The 21,921-nt window shown below is 40.5% G+C and overlaps 1 protein-coding gene across 2 annotated transcripts; it reads right to left on the reverse strand.

Annotated features, from left to right (window-relative positions):
• Window positions 1–148: 148 nt before the first annotated feature.
• On the reverse strand, window positions 149–21,536 carry LOC137344944 (zinc finger and BTB domain-containing protein 11-like). 2 transcript variants are annotated; one of them, XM_068008236.1, is made up of 10 exons: window positions 21,140–21,536; window positions 19,658–19,893; window positions 18,928–19,159; window positions 16,917–17,566; window positions 16,086–16,262; window positions 13,214–13,420; window positions 8,357–8,501; window positions 7,539–7,653; window positions 4,457–4,620; window positions 149–3,306 (listed from the first exon to the last, which is right to left on the reverse strand). In XM_068008236.1, the coding sequence occupies exons 1-10, from the start codon at window positions 21,447–21,449 to the stop codon at window positions 2,990–2,992; spliced, it is 2,553 nt and encodes an 850-aa protein (XP_067864337.1). In that variant the 5' UTR covers window positions 21,450–21,536; the 3' UTR covers window positions 149–2,989. The 2 variants fall into 2 exon arrangements, with proteins under 2 accessions (XP_067864337.1, XP_067864338.1); XM_068008237.1 differs by lacking the exon at window positions 13,214–13,420.
• Window positions 21,537–21,921: the final 385 nt, after the last annotated feature.

Genomic DNA, 21,921 nt, shown 5'->3' on the forward strand with positions numbered 1-21,921 from the left:
CAGCCTCTTCCCCCAGGTTACACTAATGTATAATTGGATATTGGGCAGTATGGGCAAAAATCTGATTGTAAGAGATGTGGGGTCCGCTTACAGGAGCAACTAGTGCCTTTGATAAATCTGTGCAAACATGGTACAATTAACAAAAATCTTATTGCAAGATCACATTTTTATTTTGAAATTTAAAAGATTTTCCTCTATCATACAGTATTTAGGTAGAGAAAAAGTTCAAAATACACTTCATTGTAAAAACTCCAGTACAAAACCAGCACATATTTTCTGTGATTAACACTCTCCTGCCTTACAACACCAATAAAAACTGCCTCACGTGAAATCTTAATTATTCTTGTGCCTACTTATAGCCCAACAAGATCAATTTGTTTTTGGTTCAATTGAAAGATGATGCCGTTTCAAAGCTACACCAATTTATAACTATTTGGCCTTATTTCACATAAATTGGGAGAAAGGTAGGTTTTGTTTGAAAAAGAAATGCAACCTACTGGTTTGCAAGTCTGATCAGCAGGAACCTGTTTGGATTTCTGCCATTATTACAGAAGACAGATCTTAGTGAGTCACAAGACATGAAGTAGGTAGTTCATTTTCATCGCGGGAAGGCACTTACCTGAAAGAAAAAAAGAGAAGGGAAGGGGAGGTTAAATAAAAGAGTCTTGCTCCAGGCTGCTTTGTAGCCTCTCCAAGGATAGGGTTACACAGCAGCACTGATGGAGGCATAGACCAGGCTCCTTGCCAGCATTTTTTAGGGAATGGTACATGATGTGGTGATGGGAGGTCATCTTCAGTCTCTCTCTCTCTCTCTCTCTCTCTCTCTCACACTCAATTGTTTTGGGTATTGAAACTGTAGCAACAAAAAAAATGTAAATGCATTGCGATTAATCAGAATAGACAAAAATTGATCATTTACCCTGAAGTAACTATGCAAATATTACAAAGGAAGAGAACGGAAGAAAAGCTTGTGTAAATAAGTTACTTGTGCTAACTCAGTTTATATTCCAGTGCTAATAAATGAATAGAAAGTATAAAATCACACAAAACAAGGAACTACACTGAGACTATAAAACAGTAATTTTACTGGATGCACCATTGTGACTACGCACAAGACGTTGTTTTATGACCCATGTAGTCATTGAGGACGAGGGAGAGGGAGAGACTGTCAGGGGAAAGAGAAGAAAATGGATAATTAACACAAAAGTAAAAGGACAGTGTTCCATTTCGTCACATTGGCCAGAGTTTCAACACAGTTTGACGTCATCAGCACTTGCTTCAGTACGCTTTGCATTACTGTACATATTTCTGCCTCTCCGATTTTTTAGTGTGTGATGTGCACAATCTGCTATTGTCTCATTTAATAACAGCCTTCTGGCAGATTTCACAGATGTGAACTGTTTTCAGACTGACCATAAAGAAGTACAGTTTCCACACAACACCAAACAGGAACACAATACCTCCTCAGTAGTACTGAATGCCCATCACACGAGTACAGCTCGACCATCACTAGGACAGAGTGCTAGATTCCAGAAGTTAACTTTAGTGAGACTGATCAGGGCAGACCAAGCTTCTTGACGACTGTTTCTGGAAGACCTGTCAACATAATTCAGTAGTAATTCATACCTTAACCTAAATTCCAGAGTTTACAATTACTTTAGAAGATAATCTTTCATTAAATGACTAAAAGTTCCTGGAAAGTACTTCAAATATACTAGGTACTTTATCTTTTTTAGCAGCACCTTAATTCTGCCATTTTCATGAGTTGCAATATAAGTTGCTAAACTAAGATCTAACAGTGTTTAAAAATGTGGATGATTCAACTGTTCAACCTCATTAAAATTGAGATGCACAAAGTTTCAAAGTTTGACAGGTATGGAAAACTGTACATGGTACATCCAGGATAAAGAGGTCCAAAAAAATCCCAATTGAAAAATAAATCCTGCTTAGCTTCTGAAAAGAAACCTCTTTAACCTCTCTCAAACAGCTGAGGAATACACCTCCTTTAGAGTGCCTGCAGGAGTCCTTGGCAGTGTACCAACCCAGAATTCCTTTATAACTTTGGCCATCAGCCCAAATGCTGACACCGTCCAGACATGGCTTCTGTTTCTATCAGGACAAGTTCCACTGGGCTTTCCAGCATCCACTTCAATTAATGCATTAAAATGGCCAAATCTGTTCAGCAAAAATCAGAACTGGCTCCAATTGCTCATGGCAAAGAAACAAAACCTATAGTTATAAATCACCTAGCAAGCTGTGTCCATCTCAATGAAAAGTCATAACCTTTGTTTCCTTGCAGGCATTTAGTAGTAATGTAATGCTCGAGAGCCAATTACGAAACAAAGTGAAAAAGTCATTAAAAGGTAACCATGTGTGGAACATCGTTTCCTAATGAATGAAGCTAATCCGACTATTAAGTGTCAGTTTAAAAACGGATGTGAACCAGGACAACAAAATCAAACATTTAAAAAACACAACTGTTTCCCTTTGTTGTATATTATTTCAAAAATTGCAAATCAGTTAATAACTGTACCTTGTTCCCTCTTAATAAAGCTTAGATTTGTATTGTGTACGTGTAGGGGAGAAGGGGTGTAATTGTGACCCCTGTGAAGTTTCTAACTATCTTTGCTATATCTTTACAAGTTCTTACTAAGTTTTATAATACTCAAAGTTGATTTTTTTTTACACAAAGTATCATTTTATTTAAAAATGTCAAAAACCATTTGTTGCACACAAAAAGTTCTTCCTTTTTTCACAAGGCTTTTAAGAAAAAAAATTGTTAAATTTTATGCAAAACACATCCACACTTGCTTTTCAAGTGATCCTGCAGTCATTTCAACGCCTAGATTTTTCCATTCGGAAACAGGCAAAACTGGCTCATTCAATAAAGTTGGGAAATTCGATTACATGGAACGGGAAGATTTCTACAGTGCTCATTAGAAATAGCTATGGTTGGAATTGCTTTCCATTGTCTCACAGTATAATTGCCCTATTGCGTTATCTCATTCATGGAATCGTCACCCTCCTGCTTCTGATCTGTTCTTGGTGGCACAAACATATCATGGGTCAAGTGTGTTGAGTATTTGTGTAGTGGCAGTGGTTCCTTTTTAAGTGCAATCCGCTTTGGAACGTCGTTTCCATGGAGCTTTTTCATGTGCAGCCGCAAACTCCGCGCATCGATGTGAGGTTCCAGACAGATGGAACAGATGTAAGGCTTTTCCCCGGTGTGCTCACGAATGTGATGTCGTAAAGAGCGAGGGTCAGCCCAGGACAAGCCGCAGGTCAAGCACTGGAACGGTTTTAGGCCTGCACCAAACAGAAAAGACAACACACTCTGTCAAAGGGTCAAATATTAAGAATGAGATTTGTGTGCAAACCAAGAAAATCTGACAGCAATGTTGTGATAGCAGCGGAGTAGGGCTACGTCAAAGTCAGACTCCCAGCAGAGGTCCTGACTTTGACAAGTCAAGAGAGTTTACAAACAATAATGTTACAAATTCTTATTTTGGAAAATCAGCACTGTTTAGCATAACATAATTTTACAGCTCAGAAAGTATTTAGAATCATAGAATGGTTACAGTGCGGAAGGAGGCCATTCGGCCCGCTGAGTCCGTACTGGCTCTCTGCAAGAGCAATCCAGCTTCCCCGCCCTTTCCCCCGCAGCCCTACAATTTTTTTCCCTTCAAGTACTTATCTAATTCCCTTTTGAAAGCCACGATTGAATCTGCCTCCACCACCCACTCAGGCAGCGCATTCCAGATCTTAACCACTCGCTATGTAAAAAAGTTTTTCCTCACGTTGCCTTTAGTTCTTTTGCAAATCCTCTTAAATCTATGTCATCTGGTTCATGACCCTTCCTCCAATGGGAACAGTTTCTCTCTATCTACTCTGTCTAGACCCTTCATGATGTTCAACCTCTATCAAATCTCCTCTCAACCTTCTCTGCTCTAAGGAGAACAACCCCAGCTTCTCCAGTCTATCCAAGTAATTGAAGTCCTTCATCCCTGGAACCATTCTAGTAAATCTCTTCTGCACCCTCCATAAGTGTGGTGCCCAGAATGGGATACAATACTCCAGTTGTGGCCGAACCAGCGTTTTATAAAGGTTCATCATAACTTCCTTGCTTTCGTACTCTATGCGTCTGTTTATAAAGCCCAGGATCCCGTATGCTTTTTTAAACCACTTTCTCAACCTGCCCTGCGACCTTCAATGATTTGTGTACAGATACCCCCAGATCTCTTTGTTCCCTTTTAAAATTGTACTCTTTACTTTATAGTTGAGACTTTGAGACTCTCGTCTGTCTTCACAATGTGCTCTTCTTGTCTGAGACTTTGAGACTTAAAAAAATATCAGCAATCTACCCTTCATTCTGGCTGATAAGACAAGTGAACACCAAGAGATGGAAATGTTAATTATTTTTAGAATCAGCTGGTAATTTCCTGAATTCAAACAGTACCTGTGTGTTCAGTCATGTGTTTACGATAGTCTTCGATCTGGTTGAATATCTTGTTACAATGTTCACAAATATGCTCTACCGTGCGACTGATTCGCGGCCTATCTTCACAATGTGCTCTTCTTGTCTGTTTGCAGTCACAGGACACCTTGCCACATGTATCACACCTAAGCAAAATGGACAATTTTTTTGTTGTAATGATCAATGTTACAAGCCATTGTACAAAATCAAGAATCTAAAGTTTTCCCTCCATTCTTGAGAACACCTCTCTGGATCTTTCCATATCTACCAATAGTACTTCTGCTAGCCTGGGTGACGTGACCTCTAATTCTCTCCCTTCACTGAGGAAGAAACTGCTTCCCTTCTTCAGCAGAAGCATAACCAAAACCAGGAATTTGTGATGTGAATCTACCTCCGATTAACATCCTCATCACTGTGCATTCGGGCATTAAATTACTGTGCCACAATTCGACCAGTTTTTTAAAAAACTGCACTTAATTTGAGCACCGTGTCAATTAATAACACTCTTCAACAATGTTTTAAATGCACTTTGTACCCTGTTCCACCATACATCTTTAATATATTAAAAATTCTTACATCTGCATGCACTTCCTGTTGTCAAATTTTTGTCAATTTTTTCCATTATAAATTCCTATGTCCATATTTATAATGGAAACTGCCTATGTAAACTTGTCACATTATATTTACAACCGATCAGTGAGGATACTGTAGTGTCTCAGTTTAGTGTTTTCCGGGTCCTCAGCCAATACCGCAGAGAAACTCTGATGCTCCAACAACTCTACTTCTCTGCTTCCCAAAATGCTGGAAGCTTTGCTACTTAACTATACAATAATATAAAATTAACATATTATTTAAAAATGTATGATTTTAAAATGTGGACTGAATTACAACTGATCCAATTATCCCCAACCTCTAACACCAGTTCACCTGAAGACTACACTTGGTCTTGACTTCTCGCATGCAATGCCACAGGAGATTGAATAGTATTTATATATTCCTTTTTCCAATTTTTCTCCCCTCCGCACTGAAGACACTGCCTCTCCCTTGGGTTTGATTCCAAGGGCACCAGCAGCCCCTCAGCAATTCACCCAATTATTCAAATATGACCGTGAATAATGAGGAACCAATGGGCTATTCAACTGCCTGGACCTTCACCCAATGTCCACATACGGACACTTTCCAGAAGAACACACTGGATAGCGATCAGGAGCAAAAAATCTGGTTGAATTGTTTCCCCCCACCCCTCAGCTCAGGAGCACTGTCAATAGTAGTGGTGCAACAGCTGCCGCAGCACATCAGCTAATTCAGCAGAGACTGGCAATCAAACCGAGGAGCTTCTCGTCTGCATGACATGTGTCCTAACAAGCCTCTCTTGACAGATGGTAGAGTGGGATTGCATAGCAATGCGCTCTATTATGGAGCTGCGGGTTCCCTCCATTCCATGCAGCAAGTGGTGATCGGACATCTCCCTAAGGGAGGGCGCAGCAGAAAAAAGTGTGATGAGAGGTAGTCAGGGGAGGAGGGTCTTCACTGGGCTGCTCTGATTGAAAGAATTAGCAGTCGCCTGCTTCCAGATGGAGGTTTGGATGGGAAACACCAGTGTTGGGAGAGGCAAGGGGAGAACGGAGCATGAAGACCTCACCTACCTGTTACAACATCTGATTTTCTTCCCTGAATGAGAAGACTGTTAAAGCTTTACCATATTAAAGTCTTAAAGCCAAAAAAGGAAGATGCTGAATTGACATATGTAACAGGTCCACCAGGAAACAACCACCATTAGATCGGTATCACTCAATGTGAGAAATCAGGCACAAATCACATCCTGCCACAGTGAGTAGGAACAGTGCAGCCAATGGACTAAGTAATGAGAGAATAAAATGGATCTGTAATATTCTTCTTGATTTCAAAATAAGAGACAACAATTGGTGATACAGGTAATAGAGAGACCCCTTAAGATATGCAGATGCCACATTCAACACCGTTAGCAGAATTATCCATTTAATAAGCAACTGTGAAAGGGCTGTATGCCTAGTTTTATTTTTCAAAAAGATGTTTTTTTTTTAAAAAAAGGATTGTTGTGACAGAGGGGATGAATCTAGGTATCATCTTTTACTAGAGCAGTAAATGAAGTAGTTTCTCGAGGCGGACTGGTGACACAGTGGGCTAATACATTGCCATTTCACCTCTCGTACTTGGATCCAATCCAGCTCAGACTGATGGGATGGAAGTCTCTTTCTGACAACTTTAAAGGTCCTAAATTAACTTAGTTTGAGCTGTCACAAACCACTTCCCAGTGGAGGCAGGACTAAAGCCCAAAAAAAAACTGCCTGTCACTTGGTATAATTGCCAATCTCTCACTAAGATATTGAAAGGAGACTGGCCCAGAAATGGAAAAATTCATATTAGTGCAATAAGGAGTTGATCAGTAGGATAGGGTAGAGGGTGTGCTGGCCCAAACCTAACCTGGGAGTACTTTGTGTTGCCAATAAGTGCCAAGAGTGGAAAGTATTCCACTCCCCAGCACTGCATCCATCAATTTGATGAACACAAAAATACACTAATTTTTGCTGATGAATATGCTGCATCTGAAGCCACCATTACTTTTCTCATGGGAACACCATCCAACACCTCAACAGCAGCAGCTGGGAACTAGTCGATATTTGCACCACTGGCAATTCCTCAATGTCTAGCATTCAAATGATTGCATTGACATATTCATCTGAACGACTGCCAAGAGGGCAGACACCTGCATAACTGGAAAGGCTTTCATTCAGTGAATGTGCTGGTTGTATATGATGCCAGAAACATAGTTTTCGAGGCATCTACTAATTTCCATATAACTTTCATCCTTCCCATTACAGAACTAGGCAAAAGGCTTAAGAACTGAACGTTGGCTGGCTGCTGTGTAAGAAATTAACACAGTGATCTCACTGTATTTTCCTAAATGGCTTAAAAAACAGAAAACAAAGTGTTTCTTTTAAATGGTTTAAATTAAAGGGTGTTAGTGACACGTGCGCTTCAAGGACAGATGTACAGTCCCACAATGTTGAAAACAATACTCAACTGATTATAGCGGAACTTCTCTTCTTTTGATAAGTGATGTTTTTTCTTATGACGATTATAACCTGAAGGCGTTTTAAATCTCTTTCCACAGAGAATACAGCGATACTGCAGCTCATCTATCCAAAGAGAGCAGACAATAATGTAAATGTAGACTTTAAAATTAGATATGAATTTAAACAAGTAGACTGAAAACCCAGTGTCAGCTTAGCTCAATTGGTAGCACTTTTGCCTGTGAGTCAGAAAGTTGTCGATTCAAGCCCCACTCCCGGATTTGAGCACATATTTTAGACTGACACTTCAGCAAAGTACTGAGGGAGTGCTGCATTGCCGTCTTTCAGATGAAACGTTAAACGGAAGCTTCAACTGCCTGTTCAGGTGGACCTAACAGGTTCCATGGCACTTTCTCCAAGAATAAGGGGAAGTTCTCCTGGTGTGCTGACCAACATTTATCTCTCAACTAACAACACAAAACAGTTTGGCTGGTCATTTATCACATTTGCTATTTGCGTGACTTTGTTATGCACAAATTGGCTGCAGCATTTGCTTACAAAATAACTATCACTGTACTTCAAAAGTAATTGGCTGGGACGTGCTTCGAGACATCATTGGCTGTGGGACATCTATAATGAAATAATTATAACTTGATTATAAAAGAAACTTTAGAATAGTGCTTATATATAGATTGGGTGTAATTGCCAGTTTGACCTAGCAGTTACCGCTTACTATGTTAATGCTGTGCAACACTGCTTAACTGGAGGCTCATCAGCATCTTTGGACTCAGAACCTACTCCATAAAAAGGGGTATTCTAGAAAACATACCTGAATGAGTAAGTTTGTGGTACCACAATGAACTGGCATTGAAATATTCTTTTCCACATAATTCACAACGGTAGTCCTTTACACCTTGGTGATATTTCATGTGAAGCTTCAAGACGTGGATGTAGGCAAAAGACTTGTCACAGATCTGCCAAAGTAATTAAGAATTTTCAGCCCATTTTGAACTGATTACAAGAGATGTAGAGAGCTTTTAGCTAGTTGTTTTAGTCAACAGAATTGCTGCCAAAGTCAGAAGCTGGTGAGACACAACACAGATGTCTGAAAGGATATAACATAAACCAAGGGCATGGTCAGCTTTATAAAATCGCAATAAAACAGGACACTCACTGAAACTTGATGCCATGGGGCAAATTATTCTGCAATTGACATTTTTAAAAGGATCGCAAATGATCATCTGAATGGAGTGTTTCAAAGTTAGACTTGTGATGTAAGAAATAGAATATTTCAACACTCATGAACAATGTTAAGTTGGGAGTTACTGGCATTATATTCCAAAGCCTCATCGGAAACATTTTCACATCAGTGCAAATGTACATGGAATCCCGATCAATTGCAACTGATCTCCGTATTGATTCAAACCAAAGGCATTAGTTCTATGTGCTAGAGGATGACGGATGTACTTTGTAGTGACTCAACAGTAAAGTCATGGGCTGACCATTTTGCTATGATGATCACCATCACAATGTAGTGTACCCATCAATCCGACATCAGGATCATTTCTATAAGTCAGTAATTGTCTCTGGTACAAATATTAGTGGGACACACTGCTATCAACAAGGCCATTAAACTGAAAATGATAGTTGGAAAATTATTTGAGTGACTATTTTAAGTCTGCTACAACAATTGGTCAGTAACTTGCTATAAGATTAGCGGATATGCTGACCTGGAGCAAGATGGCAGTTATGTGATTTCAGGAGGTCACACGTTAATCCTCCAGCTCTCGTGTTACAGGATCTCTATGAGGTGACCAGCAGTTAATAATTTTATTAGTTTAAACTAAAGTTCAGAGTGACTTATAGCAATGTTGTAGACTCCTAGCTCCGAAGCCCCAACTTTGGAAATGGTATGTAGATACTATTGGAAGGTCAGATTTTTTTTTAAATTAAATATACAAGTATTCTTTGCACGAATACTTCAGGATACAACTACTGAAGGTTTATTCCTGAACTATATCCCTTCAGAAATGGTAACGCACAAATAGAAAAGTTAGGAAGTTCATCAAAACCAGCAATTATCCAGAACTGAGCCACTTGTAGTCGGCAACTCTAGTTGGTGGGCAAGCAAGCTACCACACTGCCTGTGCCATTGTGCTCTTTGAGTTGGTTACTCAGAGAGTGCACAAGAATAGGGCAGGGCTGACTCACCTTCTGTTATCCTCTATCTCCATTTTGAGAATGCCTAACCTTCATTTTGCTCTTTTCCTTGTACAGAAGGACAAAAGTCTGCATCTTATCATCTTGTGCGACAATTCTGCAGTACCAGCAGTCCTCAGTTAATCGTTTCTAAAGTATTTAACTCAATTAATTTAGTTTTGGAGAATAAAATGGAAAGTTTAAGTACCAAAACCGATTTGTACCAACTGTAGTTCATTCCATCCATCATTTGTGGTACACTATATGATGGGGTCAAAGTACAATAGTACAAATGGTCAAAGTGCAAACCGTTTTTCCAAATAGGTGATCCCCATATACTATAATTAGGACCATTTGATACCACTCAGGTTCACTCAAACATGTCTCCAGGACTTTCTATGCAAAACTGTGGTACAAATTGCACAGCACTCAGCAAGTGTAGAAATTGCCACATTGCGACAAATCAATTGTCCTAATCATAATACATTTAGAAGGTGGATTCACCTTTTGGATTCATTTTTCTAGATGATTAATAAAACCTAATAATCTCTTCCTCATCATATGGCAGATATATTATAACTCCTCAAATAAAATACACCATCTACTCATCTCTCAGATCTGATTTTGAATTCAGTCCAAAACAATGAGATGAAAGTCTCCTCTCCGTCTGCTGGCTATAAGGGTCCTCCATGAAATAAATGGCGAATCAAGGATTCTGTCACCAAAAGTCCACAGCAGAACATTGCCCCTAATCTAGTAAGAGGATGGTTGATGTGGAAGTGTTTTGAGGTTAGGGTTAAAGTATATTGCTGGAGCACAAAAAAGGGAACTTTACTGTGCATCTGGCTGTGTTCTACCTGATCTAGGAGTGTTTAATGCTGATAATGCATGATCAAAATGGAAAGGTGTTCCATTGCCCTATCATTCCTCACCTAGATGAGATGACTATAAGACAGAATAGGGTATACTACTCCCTGTTAATATTTAGCAAAACAAAATCCAATATCACATAGTTTAACTCGTGACTCAATGCAGAGAGCCTGTAATCTGTTGCTGACTGCTACAAGCAGCAAAAGGGCACCTGAATAAAACCACTCACTAACTAACTGTTTAAGTTATAAAGAATTACACAGGCTGGAATGTGCTTCAAAGATGTAACCCACACTAAGGTTTAGATGAGGTTGAAAAGCCAACATCAACTTTACTTTCATGGTGCACAAATTTGTCTGATCTGTTACTACATGGTAGCATGTTCCAGTCTGTGGGTTATCCTATGTGTAGTAAATGACTTCACAACAGCGGTATGTAGTGAATAGGCTGAAGTTTATTCTTGATGTAACTCAGTGCTGAAGATGAAACATATTAAACAAATGTTAACAATTCAGAGACTGAAGACAGCAAGTGGAAATGTGTTATAATCTGAAAGAAGCTGCAATAGAATGCATTGGTCAGGAATTTGCATTTTAGGTAAAACATAACAATGCAGCAGTAATGTTAAAACTTATTTCAGTTAATACTTGAATGACTTAAAGTGCAATTTCAGGGAGCAGAATAATTTGAAACTGATCCAGCAGTGGCATATTTAAAAATGGAACGAGGCAGCGTGTTGGGCTCTCAAGTTACTGTGCCACAAGTTTACACCTATAATCCTTTACATGTTGAGTTATTGATGTCAAGTGCATCATAAGGATTCACCAAGTGGAGCCATGGTACTACCCCAAAGGGAGGGAGAGACGAGCAGAGGGAGTATTAGCCCAAGCTGTAACTGTGCATCTGATCCTGGCCGATTTCAAAGCTATGCTGGTGGAGGTCTGGGATAAGGGTATATACTTTCCCAGCAGTGGTTTGTGCCATAAAGTGAAAATATCTGAGCTAGACAGAGGACAAATAGAGAGGAACTGCATCTTTTAATGTTACTTCACTTTTTACTTTGGTATTTAGATTGAATGATAAACATTTTAACCTGGGAAGAGATTGTAATTTTTGAGCTTCATTGATGAACACCAGTACTTAGAAAGTTTAGTTTTCTCTTCTCCTCCCCTGAAGTCAGTCACTATGCTGGAATATGGTTCCATAGAGGCTAGCAGCTTTCAGTACCTCACACCCAAGTGGCCATTCCTCATGTGTGAATCTAAGTGGCAAGTGTCAGCGGGCTATTCAACTATGGGAACGTAACAGAGCCCAGTTCTGACCCACTTGATATCAATACACAAAGGCTTTCCAGCAGACGACACAGGATAACAATCAGAAATATGAATCCATCTCAATTTTCTCTCTTCCACTCAGGAAGCTCAGGCTAAATTTAGAACCTGACTGCAGCACCAGTTGACATCAGCAAATTCAGCACAGACCAGGGAAACGCAAACCAGGACTCTCCTGGTCTGTTGGCTTAGTAACACACTAATTCTGAAAGCTTTTTAAATAAGGGGTTGCGTGACATCGCAGTCGGATTTTCAAGACTCATCTAAGGGAGAAAGATCCACGGGCACTGTACCTCACCATTTCTCAAAAGGGTGAAATAGCTAAAGTCCGTACAGTTTATAGATTCTTTTAACCACAATTCTTTTTATGGCATTCTGCTCAAGTTCAAAGAAGTGCTTAAAATTCCAAGACATTTGACAGTAAGAGGGATTTTTTTTGAATGTACACTCACACATATTCCATGTACAAGTATATGAATGATGCCCCACTTCAAGTAATCTCATAATGCAAAGTCAAAGCCTTTGGGTTCATTTTTGTCAAATATATACTTTAAATAATGACAATCAGTTAAGTATATGACATATAAAGAACAAACAATGGGTAACTGACAGAATAGGAAATACACCTTGTCACAGTGGGCCTCATTTCACATCATTACCCAGCTTTTGTTTTGGAAAGGTATATCAACAATTGACGATTAGATCACTTATGTGAAGAAACAGAAATCATGTTCCCAGTGTTCCAACACCAAAATTACAAGGGGTTGTCACAAAACGATTTCAACTGCTCCAGGAATCATAAAATATTCACTATATTTGTTCTCTGACCACCTGATGTAAGCACAACTAGTCACTGTATCTGGTCCAATCTCATTAATAAAACCTTTTGCATCTACTGGAATGTTCCTCCTGACTTTGATTGGATCATACTAACCACATGGTATTAACCATCACATGCTTAGCAGTGACCAATTGGATGCCAGAACCACAGCAAAGCAAACTCTGGAGCCTACCACCTGACCAATCATGAGCAACACCTTTAGAGATCTACGTGTATAATAAATATCTTCACGGGTGAGGTAGGCAATAGCCTAACTGTTAGTTATGCAATTGTAAACAATTTTACAACACCAAGTCCAGCAATTTTATTTTAAATTCACAAGCTTTCGGAGGCTTCCTCCTTCGTCAGGTGAACGATGTGAAAAAAAAAAGTTATGCAGTCAGCTTCAATGGCCATGACATAACTATATCCAAAATGTCATTTAAGGAGAAAGACAGAACTATACCATGCATTTATGTGGTTTGTCCCCAGCATGCTTCAGTTCGTGCATCTCAAGCTCATAGAGGCTGCGGCTCAGTTTCCCACATGTGGTACATATAAGCTTCTGCTGCTTATGCTTCACAGAATCAGAACTGGACCTGCGTCTGTCAGGGACATGTCTCTTCAAATGAGTCTTCAATGAAGATTTATAAGAAAATTCCTTACCGCAGATCTGAAAACAGCATGAGTGAAAGTACAGCGTTAAGCTCTTTTAACTGCAGCAGTTAACGTGTCCATTGCCTACATTGTCAGCCCATGATCTCCAATAGCAACAACTACTTATCAAAGGGTTCCATTTAGGGAAGTTTCACATGCATAATTTATCCCAATACCCCATTTTATATTACACTGGATCATTCATAATACATTTTGACATAACAAAGACTGACTTTCATTGGGATATGATCTGCTCAGGATTGATTTCAGTGAGGCTCCACTGTGGTAGCTGAAGCTGGTACAGTTTGGCTACTTCCACTGCTTTATACATCAGGGCTACTCCATATGCCAACAACCAGGAAACTCTTTGTTGTTTGTGGGGGGTGGGTGAAGATGCATCATGTAATGACTCTTACTCTATCCTTATCAATGTTCTCCCCATCCCTTTCTTTCTACTTGGCACTGACTACTTGCTGAGTAAGATTCCAGGTGCACTAGGTGCTGACAAGTCCCTCACCCAAGTAGCCCATGAGTGACCCTAGACTGATTGCTTCCTGCGGCCAAATAGTCCCTCAACAATCAAGTGTAGGAGACAATCCTGTCCTCACCCGATGTCCATACATGCACATATCCAGAAGGGACCCCAGCTGGTTCTTCCCTTCCTAAAACAAGGACGCTGATGCCAATGGTAGTGCCCCATCACCTTGGTTGAGGTTAGTTAACTCGAAACAGACTGAGGATCATACCTGGCACCTTCTAGGGGAGTTGGGTTAGATGCTGACCTTTCACCTCTCAGGCCTGGGTTTAAATCCAGTCCAGACTGATGGGATAAAAGTCTCTCCCATCTGCTACCTCTAGAGGTCAAATGTGAAATGGGTTTGGGTAGTCTCAATTCACTTCCTAGTGAGCATGGGCCTACAGCATAAAACCGTCCTTAATTCAGGCCTAATTGGCAATCTCAGAGAGGCCACAGAACGGCTGGTGTGGAAAATGGAAAAAATGTTGCATTGGTACAGTAAGGGGTACTCTTTTGAGGTTGGGGTTGGCATATTAGTGGTACAGAGTAGAGGGGACTTTACTCTGCATCTGGCTATACTACACCTAATCTGGGAGCATTTAATGCTGACCGAAATGGGAAAGATTGCATTCTTGAGCAATAGGACCTTGATGAGCTCAAAAACTAAAAGAAAACTGGGACCACTGAACTGCACATCTCACTGGATTTAATAACTGAGACACTGGGGGAGCCTCAATGGCTTTTTTGGAAACTTTAGTCACAATTTAGTAAGCTGGCATCACTCGAACCAGCCAGTTCAGAGCATCAAGCACAGAAGCCCAAGAGATTTTTAAAATTTTTTAATTTATTGGTATAGTGGGGCCCATCACATACCTGATCTCAACTGCACTGCCAGGAGAGGCAGCAAATGAAGATTAGATGCTTCTCACAGGAAGAGGAATGGGAAGATGGGGGTGGGGGGTGTGGGGGTGGAAATCAGATAAAACATTTGCTAAAATTTGTACCCTTCTCAACAGGCATAAACCCCAGCTTGTGAAACAGCTTCTTTCCAATCAATTTAAATCAAATGCTTAAGCTGACTGCATACAACAAATGTCAACCTATGATCCTGACATCTGCTAACAATTTACAGAGAGCTATTTTTCATCAATTTGACAAAATTTTTGACTCCCGTTTACTGCAGTGCTAGCCAGAGGATAACATTAACTACGTGATATATTACTTCAGGTGGGATGGGGAGGAGCCTAGCAAATAGACTCAGCAGTACATTCAAAGATGAAATCACCAGTTCAGCAAAGAAGCACTCAGGAACAATCTATTTTCAATCTTTAGGTCACATTAAGAGCAAATGCAAAATTTCTGAAAAAGCTGATATATGGGAGGTAGTCTTTTATAAGAGTCCTTAAAAGGTTATTGTTCACAACACAATACGGTAGGATATTTTAAGATTCACAAAGGTCTGGCCTTTCTACTTGGCAGCTGCACCAGCAGAATTGAGGCAGGGTGGGCATTTCTGCCCACTCCTGAGATACCACCTTGACCCCGAATGGTTTTCCAGGCCTGGCGTCATTGCCATATCAAAGACAGGCCCCCGTCCTCTACCAGGGAGTTGCGGCACTCTGGCACTGGAAACATGTAGCTGCAGGCTCCGGGGCCAATTGCTGCAGAAAAATAAAGATGTGGCCGCTGTGCTGCCTGCCAATAATTAATTGACTCCAGGCTCCCAGTCACTGTCCAACTTCCCCAAAAAGTTGTCATGTCTGAAAGCAGCTATTCATTAGAGAGTGTCACTTAATAAAAAAAATATAATTCTGCAGGCTTCCAGTGTCTGCAATTCAGTAGCCGGACTGATATTTTGACAGCCTGGGGCCAATGAAACAGCTATACAAGTGTCAAAACTGTATGCAACTGCAAAGAGAAAGGAGGAATCTAACACAGTAGGTGGAGCTGTAGGGCAAGTAATTTGTTAGTGCTTCCATACTGACATTGTCACAGCCTCTGTGGCTTTTTATACAAAACTGCAGTTCTCAAGGCAAGTGTAAAAATTCACAGAATATCGGGCTGTGCCAGATCACTTGCCCTAGTGATTGGTGATCTATAACTGTGCACAATAGAGTGCTGCTAAGAATAGGGAGCAAGATAAGAAGCTTCAGCGTGGACTTACTGCACACTTAAATCCTTTTGTTTTGCCGTGCATTTCTGCGTGCTTCTGTAGGCTCCACGCTGACTGGAATGATTCACCGCACTCGCTACAGGTAAAACTGGCTATGTTTTCATCCTTTATCTTGGTGAGTGACTTGATAGCCAAATGTTTCCATCGCTTCAGCCGCTTTTGATGGACCTAATAAAGAGGAAGAGGCAAATATCAGCTCCTCAAAAATATATTATAAGATTTTATGGTAAGACAAAGTGAAATCAAGCACAAATGAAGCAGCCAGCAGGCTCCATTCATCCTGCATTTAAAAAAAAATATGGTATTAAAAAAGACCTAATTATTCTCTATTTTTACTTTTTAATTTTAAACCGATTGGGGAAACAAAACAGAATGAATAAAACAAGATACAGGCCATCAGCCCCCACCAACAGGCTGCTCATTTACAATTAGAGAGGATCTAATAATGGTATTCATCTGTCCTAGAACACCCCTACTTCTACAGGACAAATAGCTAAACTCTAATACTTTTGATAAATGAATATTTTTTGGCTGCATATACAATCTAAATACTGGGTTCCACATTATGAAAATAATGTCTCCATGTTCCAATGAATTTTTCAAATGCCATTATTCTGATTGCTTAATTTGCAATCATTGCCCAGCCTATAACACAATCAGATCCTTATACAGCAGGAAAGCTAAGTTATACTGTTCAAGGACTTCCATATCCCATTCTTTAAAAAAACAGCAACGACCACTTTTAATGTTAGCACTCACTAGGGCTTGGCCCTGGAATCTCGGCATCCACTACTGTTTAATCAAAGATTTGGTGTCACTCACCTTTAGCTTTGCAGGTCGAGTTACTCCTGATCCTTTCAGGCTGCCAGTAATGCAGTTATAATCGTTTGCTGAGATGCAGTCCATCCCCAGTGTTACTTCGACTTCTGGATTTGGAGCTTTGTGTTCATACTGGTTCTCCACGTTAGTCTTCACATTTTCTTCATCATCACTCATCTCCACACAACAGACTTCACCATCAAATGCTTGCAAATCATCTCCATCCTCTGAACCTCTCCAGCCAAATCTTTCCTGGTCTTTGACGACAACGCTTCCTTTTTCATCGACTCTGTGTGAGTGATTACCTACAACTAAACTGCATTTACTGCGTGCTTTTATTGGAGGTTCAAAGAGTTGAGAGATTAGAGCAGATTCTTTCCCAAAGGCCTTTTTACTTGCAGTTTTGCTGGTCGACAAGTTTATTTGCTTCGAAGCACAAGCATGGGCTTTGCTAGCTGAATTACTTGACCTGAGATCACAGCTTGCTTTCTTAAATTCCATTTCCAGCTGAATTTGTTTACACAGGCTGATAACTTCCTCCATCTTGAGATGCTCAGCAACACTGACAATGTCATCCAGGTGAAGCATTTCAATTGTCAAGCAGGATGTGTAACAGAAGTCCAACAAAGGTAAAAAACTTGGTTTTGTAAAGCCTGCAACATAAATTCAACAGAAAAACACACTGATGGGCGAAAAAGTTAAATTATATTATTTCACAGCTAAAACATTAGCAAAATTGTGACTGACTCTCATTACTGTAAACCTCCAGCTTTTTCAATCAGAACATTCAATTAAATCCAAACTATTCTCATCCCAAGCCTCAGGTTCTTTTATTGTGGAGGGCATCATAAACAAATCCAATTCTATTCTTGTCCGACATGCATAAAGGAACCCCGATTTATTTCACCTCCCTAACTCATTGGAGCCGAAGCCATTGTTTCAAATCCAACCACTGATCCTACTAACATAGGATAAAACAAAAACTGGAAACTGCAACTGTAACTCGGGCTTTCAACCATACCAGCAACTATTCTAGCATTCAGCTTCACATTGTACTAAATAAATAAACAGACACTGTTTACAACATTACAATAGTGACTACACTTCAAAAGTATTTAATTCGCTGTAAAACTCTTTGGAACATCCAGAGGTTGTGAAAGGCGCTATATAAATGCAAGTTCGTTCTCTTTCACGGATATGGGTGACCTCCCTCCCTTAAAGCGCATATTTCGGGAGTTCACTGCAGTCTAAGTATACAACTGGGTTACATAACAACCAGCAGCCTAACCTGGCAAATAAACTGGGCAGCCAACAAGCAATTTCCTTCCTCCTTAGACCACTAAAGCAGTCATTTTTATTCTAGTGTTTTCACAAGATAGATTGAGATGAGGAAGACTTTTCAGCTTATCTATCCAGAAGGACCCGACATTCCATCACAGTATCCGGCTGTTTCTTGAATGATTTCAAGCTTTTTGCCTCCATTATGCTTCCTGCAAATCCATTCCCCATGTCAATCACTATTCATGTGAAGGAGAACTTACCGCTTTCAGTCCTAAATTGGTCTTTTGCTAGTTTGAACTTGCGCCTGCTTATCCTACTGTCAATAGTTTAATTTGAAGTGGTGTTTTGGATTTATCTTTTCTATACCATTCACCATGCTGCATTATGACATCTCCTCTTAGTGACCTCCTTTCAAGGCTGAAGAGCCCAAGTTTCTCCAGTCTTTGCTTTTAACCCAGTCTTCTGTTGCTAGGAATCAGTTGCATGGCTCTTTTTACACCTTTGGAAATATGCACACAAAAACACTGCCCTCTGCCTCCCAGCAAATACTTGTGAAAATGGCAGGCTTGGATAGCTACTCAGCTTCTTCATCAAACAGCTTCAAATGCAACAAGTGCATCAAGTTGCACCTTACCAGGAGTCGCTGCTGCGCAGAAGTGAAACAAGTATTTTTCTTAAACAATCACGAAGGAAAAACTTAATAACTTATGATAGAAATAGACATTTTCCTTACCTGCCAGCTCCACTACTGCTTCCTGACTGGAGGTGGCTCCTTTCTCGGTGAAGAGGTCCTGGAAGTACTTGCTGTTGGCAGCCAGCACTGACTTGTGTGCCCTGTACTCCTCTCCCTCAATAAGCAAGGCAATGTCACAAAACTTATTTACAATTCGCTGCTCGTTCAGCTGATCTAGCACTACTCGGCTGTGTCCTGTGGAGGTCTGCTTCACAATCCTCTGAAGTTCAGCCTAAGATTTTGCAAATATACATTTAAGATTTTGAACTTTAAAAAAAAGTGTTATTTAACCCCACTATAAATTGATGTCACATTAGCTTGAACAGTTTAAAAGCATCAACCAAATACTAACCAAGTCAGCCAAGAAATGGTCTCAAAATACTTACTTAACCTCGGAGGCTTTTGAATTGTATTTTTTACACCCATTGTTTTAAATGCAATATTTACTATGTTATCCCCCATCTGTCTCTTTACAGTTGTTTTTAATAGTTTTGTTTGACCAGCTTCACAGAGCTGTTGAAGCCACTAACTTGTTTTCTTAAAGGGTATGTATTACCACTTTAAGTGGCAGAAGAGGCAGAGAACCTCAATGTCTTCTTCATTTGAACTGGAAAGTTCGACTGTTGCAAGATGCTCCATCTGGAGATCTGGCTGAGAACTGATAGCAAGCTGCCTCTAGAAAGACATTTAAACCCCCCTCCCCCACCACTGGGTTATTTATTGTACTCGCCTGGTTACAGGATTGATCTGTAAAGTGTTTTTCATTTCTCTGAATGTGTTGTGCTCCCATACTGTCTTCCACGTTATTCTGGTTAGGTCTTGCTGCTGTAGCTTTTTTCCTTTTGACAGTCCCATGGCTTATCTCTGGCTCTGTGGGCAAGTCTTCTGGCAGATAGCGGATTTTGTCAGCACCTGACCTGCACACTTCACACTGTTTGACAAACTGTGATATTTGGCTCAAAATTCCTATTTAAATAAAAAAACATTTTTAAATGCAATTCAATCCCAAGCACATTTACAAATTAAGCAAAAAGAAAAAACAACCCCAAATGAACATAACACCTCATCACAAAGGAAGGCTTTTTTGTAAAATTCTAATTCAGTAAGATAAACCAGTATTGTACAACACCTCACTGAAGATTGCAATTAAAAATTAGCCTGGTGGTGGAGCTGGTTGGACAGCATTAATAAAACAACAGCTTTGGAAACAAACTGTAAGGCAGCTAAACATCACAGCTACCAGATCACAGAAATATTGGAAACACAATGTCTTTTGTAAAATAAAAAGTAAAAACTGTAAATTCCACAAATATACACCAGGTCTGTAAAAAGACAGGTCAAAATGTTTTGTGTGTATAACTCCTGTAATCCATATTTGTTACACTCGCCCCAAAGCTTGTGTGTGCTCTCTATTCATTACACTATCTCCTAGCCTCTGTACATCTATATTTGTTACTCTCCCCCAGCTCCTGGATAACTATATTTATTACATTCTTGTATATTCATTACACTCTTTCTCCCCCCCCACAAATCTATATTTGTTACTCTCCTGTTTATATTTATTACACTCCTGTAAATCTATATTTAGGCATCTCACCTCAGTCTATCATGCTACTCTCTTTCCCCCTACTTCCTGTATATATGTATTACTCGTGTATCTATATATATTACACTCATCCCTTATTCCTGTATATTACTCGCCCAGCTCCTATATATCTATATTACTTTCTACCCCCCCCCCAACCTCTCTACATATACATTTATTACACTCTCCCCCAGCCCTGAATATCTATATTCATTACAGTCAGTCTCCCCAGCTCCTGTCCATCTATGTGTATTACACTCTCTTCCCCCCAGGTTATGTACATCTATACTTATTACATCACTGTATAACTCTATTACTACTCCCTTCTCCCAACTCCTGTAGTCAGTTCTCCCAGTCTCGTGTATATCTATACTTATTACACTTTCTCCCCTTCGCACCTACCTACATTACTCCCATCTAACTGTACTTATTACTCCCGTCTCCCAGTAATATTTATTACTCCCCCATCTCCCCAGTATTATTTATTACTCCCCCATCTCCCCAGTATTATTTATTACTCCCCCATCTCCCCAGTATTATTTATTACTCCCCCGTCGCCCAGTATTACTTATTACTCCCCCATCGTCCAGTATTATTTATTACTCCCCCGTCTTCCAGCCCAGTCACCTCTCCACCAGTAGCCGCTGCTGACATTGCTGCTGGTGATCTCCCTCGAGTAGTGCAGGCCGCTCTGGCTGATGTGACACCGCCGGAAGATCTCCCAGCGCCTCCGCTCGTCCACCACCACCTCCAGCTCGTCCAGGCGGCCGCTGTCCCTGCGACGCCGCTGGTAGAAGAGCACCCCGTCCCGGAACACATAGCACGCCGCCGCCTTGCGGATGGCCCGCTTGGTGTGCTCGGTGGTGCCGGGAGCGTAGGGCTGCTTCTTGTGCGTCAGGTAGCGCACGATGGCCCAGTAGTTCTCCGCGCTCGTCATCCTGCCCCTGCCCGTTTAACGGAGACAGGAACTCGGCGACTGTCCGCACCGACCGTCCGCGCGGTATTCCGTTCCGGGGTCAAGTCGGTACCCGGATCTATGAACTACATGTTCTAAGAGCTATCTACTGTTATTTTTTTTTAAAAATAGTAAAGTTTGCATTGATGTTGTTTATGGTAAGGAGGTGGGTGTTTAAAAAGTAGACAACTTTGCAAGGTGGCTCCTCCGTCCAAGAATGTTAGAGTGACTTTAAGGTGCTTGAATCTGCCCCCCGCCCCCACCCCTGCAAAAAGTGAATTGCACTCAGTATCTGCTCTAACAGCATCAATGGAGAACGGGAGGGAAGTAGCACATTTTGTTTATTTATTTAGAACCAGACAATCACAACGCCACCTCTTCCTAACACTTATTTCAGTGAAATCAAACAACGCTAAAAGATTAAAACAATCTTGCACCATTATTTGGCTTCAGC

Source organism: Heptranchias perlo, chromosome 28 (assembly GCF_035084215.1).
Source record: "Heptranchias perlo isolate sHepPer1 chromosome 28, sHepPer1.hap1, whole genome shotgun sequence".
In the NCBI taxonomy this organism is placed as follows: domain Eukaryota; kingdom Metazoa; phylum Chordata; class Chondrichthyes; order Hexanchiformes; family Hexanchidae; genus Heptranchias; species Heptranchias perlo.

Excerpts from the sequence above, each read along its gene's own strand:
- LOC137344944 (XM_068008236.1), bottom strand. The coding sequence starts at position 21,449 with ATGACGAGCGCGGAGAACTACTGGGCCATCGTGCGCTACCTGACGCAC. Across the intron at positions 19,160-19,657 it reads CAGATCAATCCTGTAACCAG|GCTGAACTTCAGAGGATTGT; the intron begins GCGAGTACAATA and ends GCAAAATCTTAG. Across the intron at positions 17,567-18,927 it reads AGCAGTAGTGGAGCTGGCAG|GCTTTACAAAACCAAGTTTT; the intron begins GTAAGGAAAATG and ends TTTATGTTGCAG.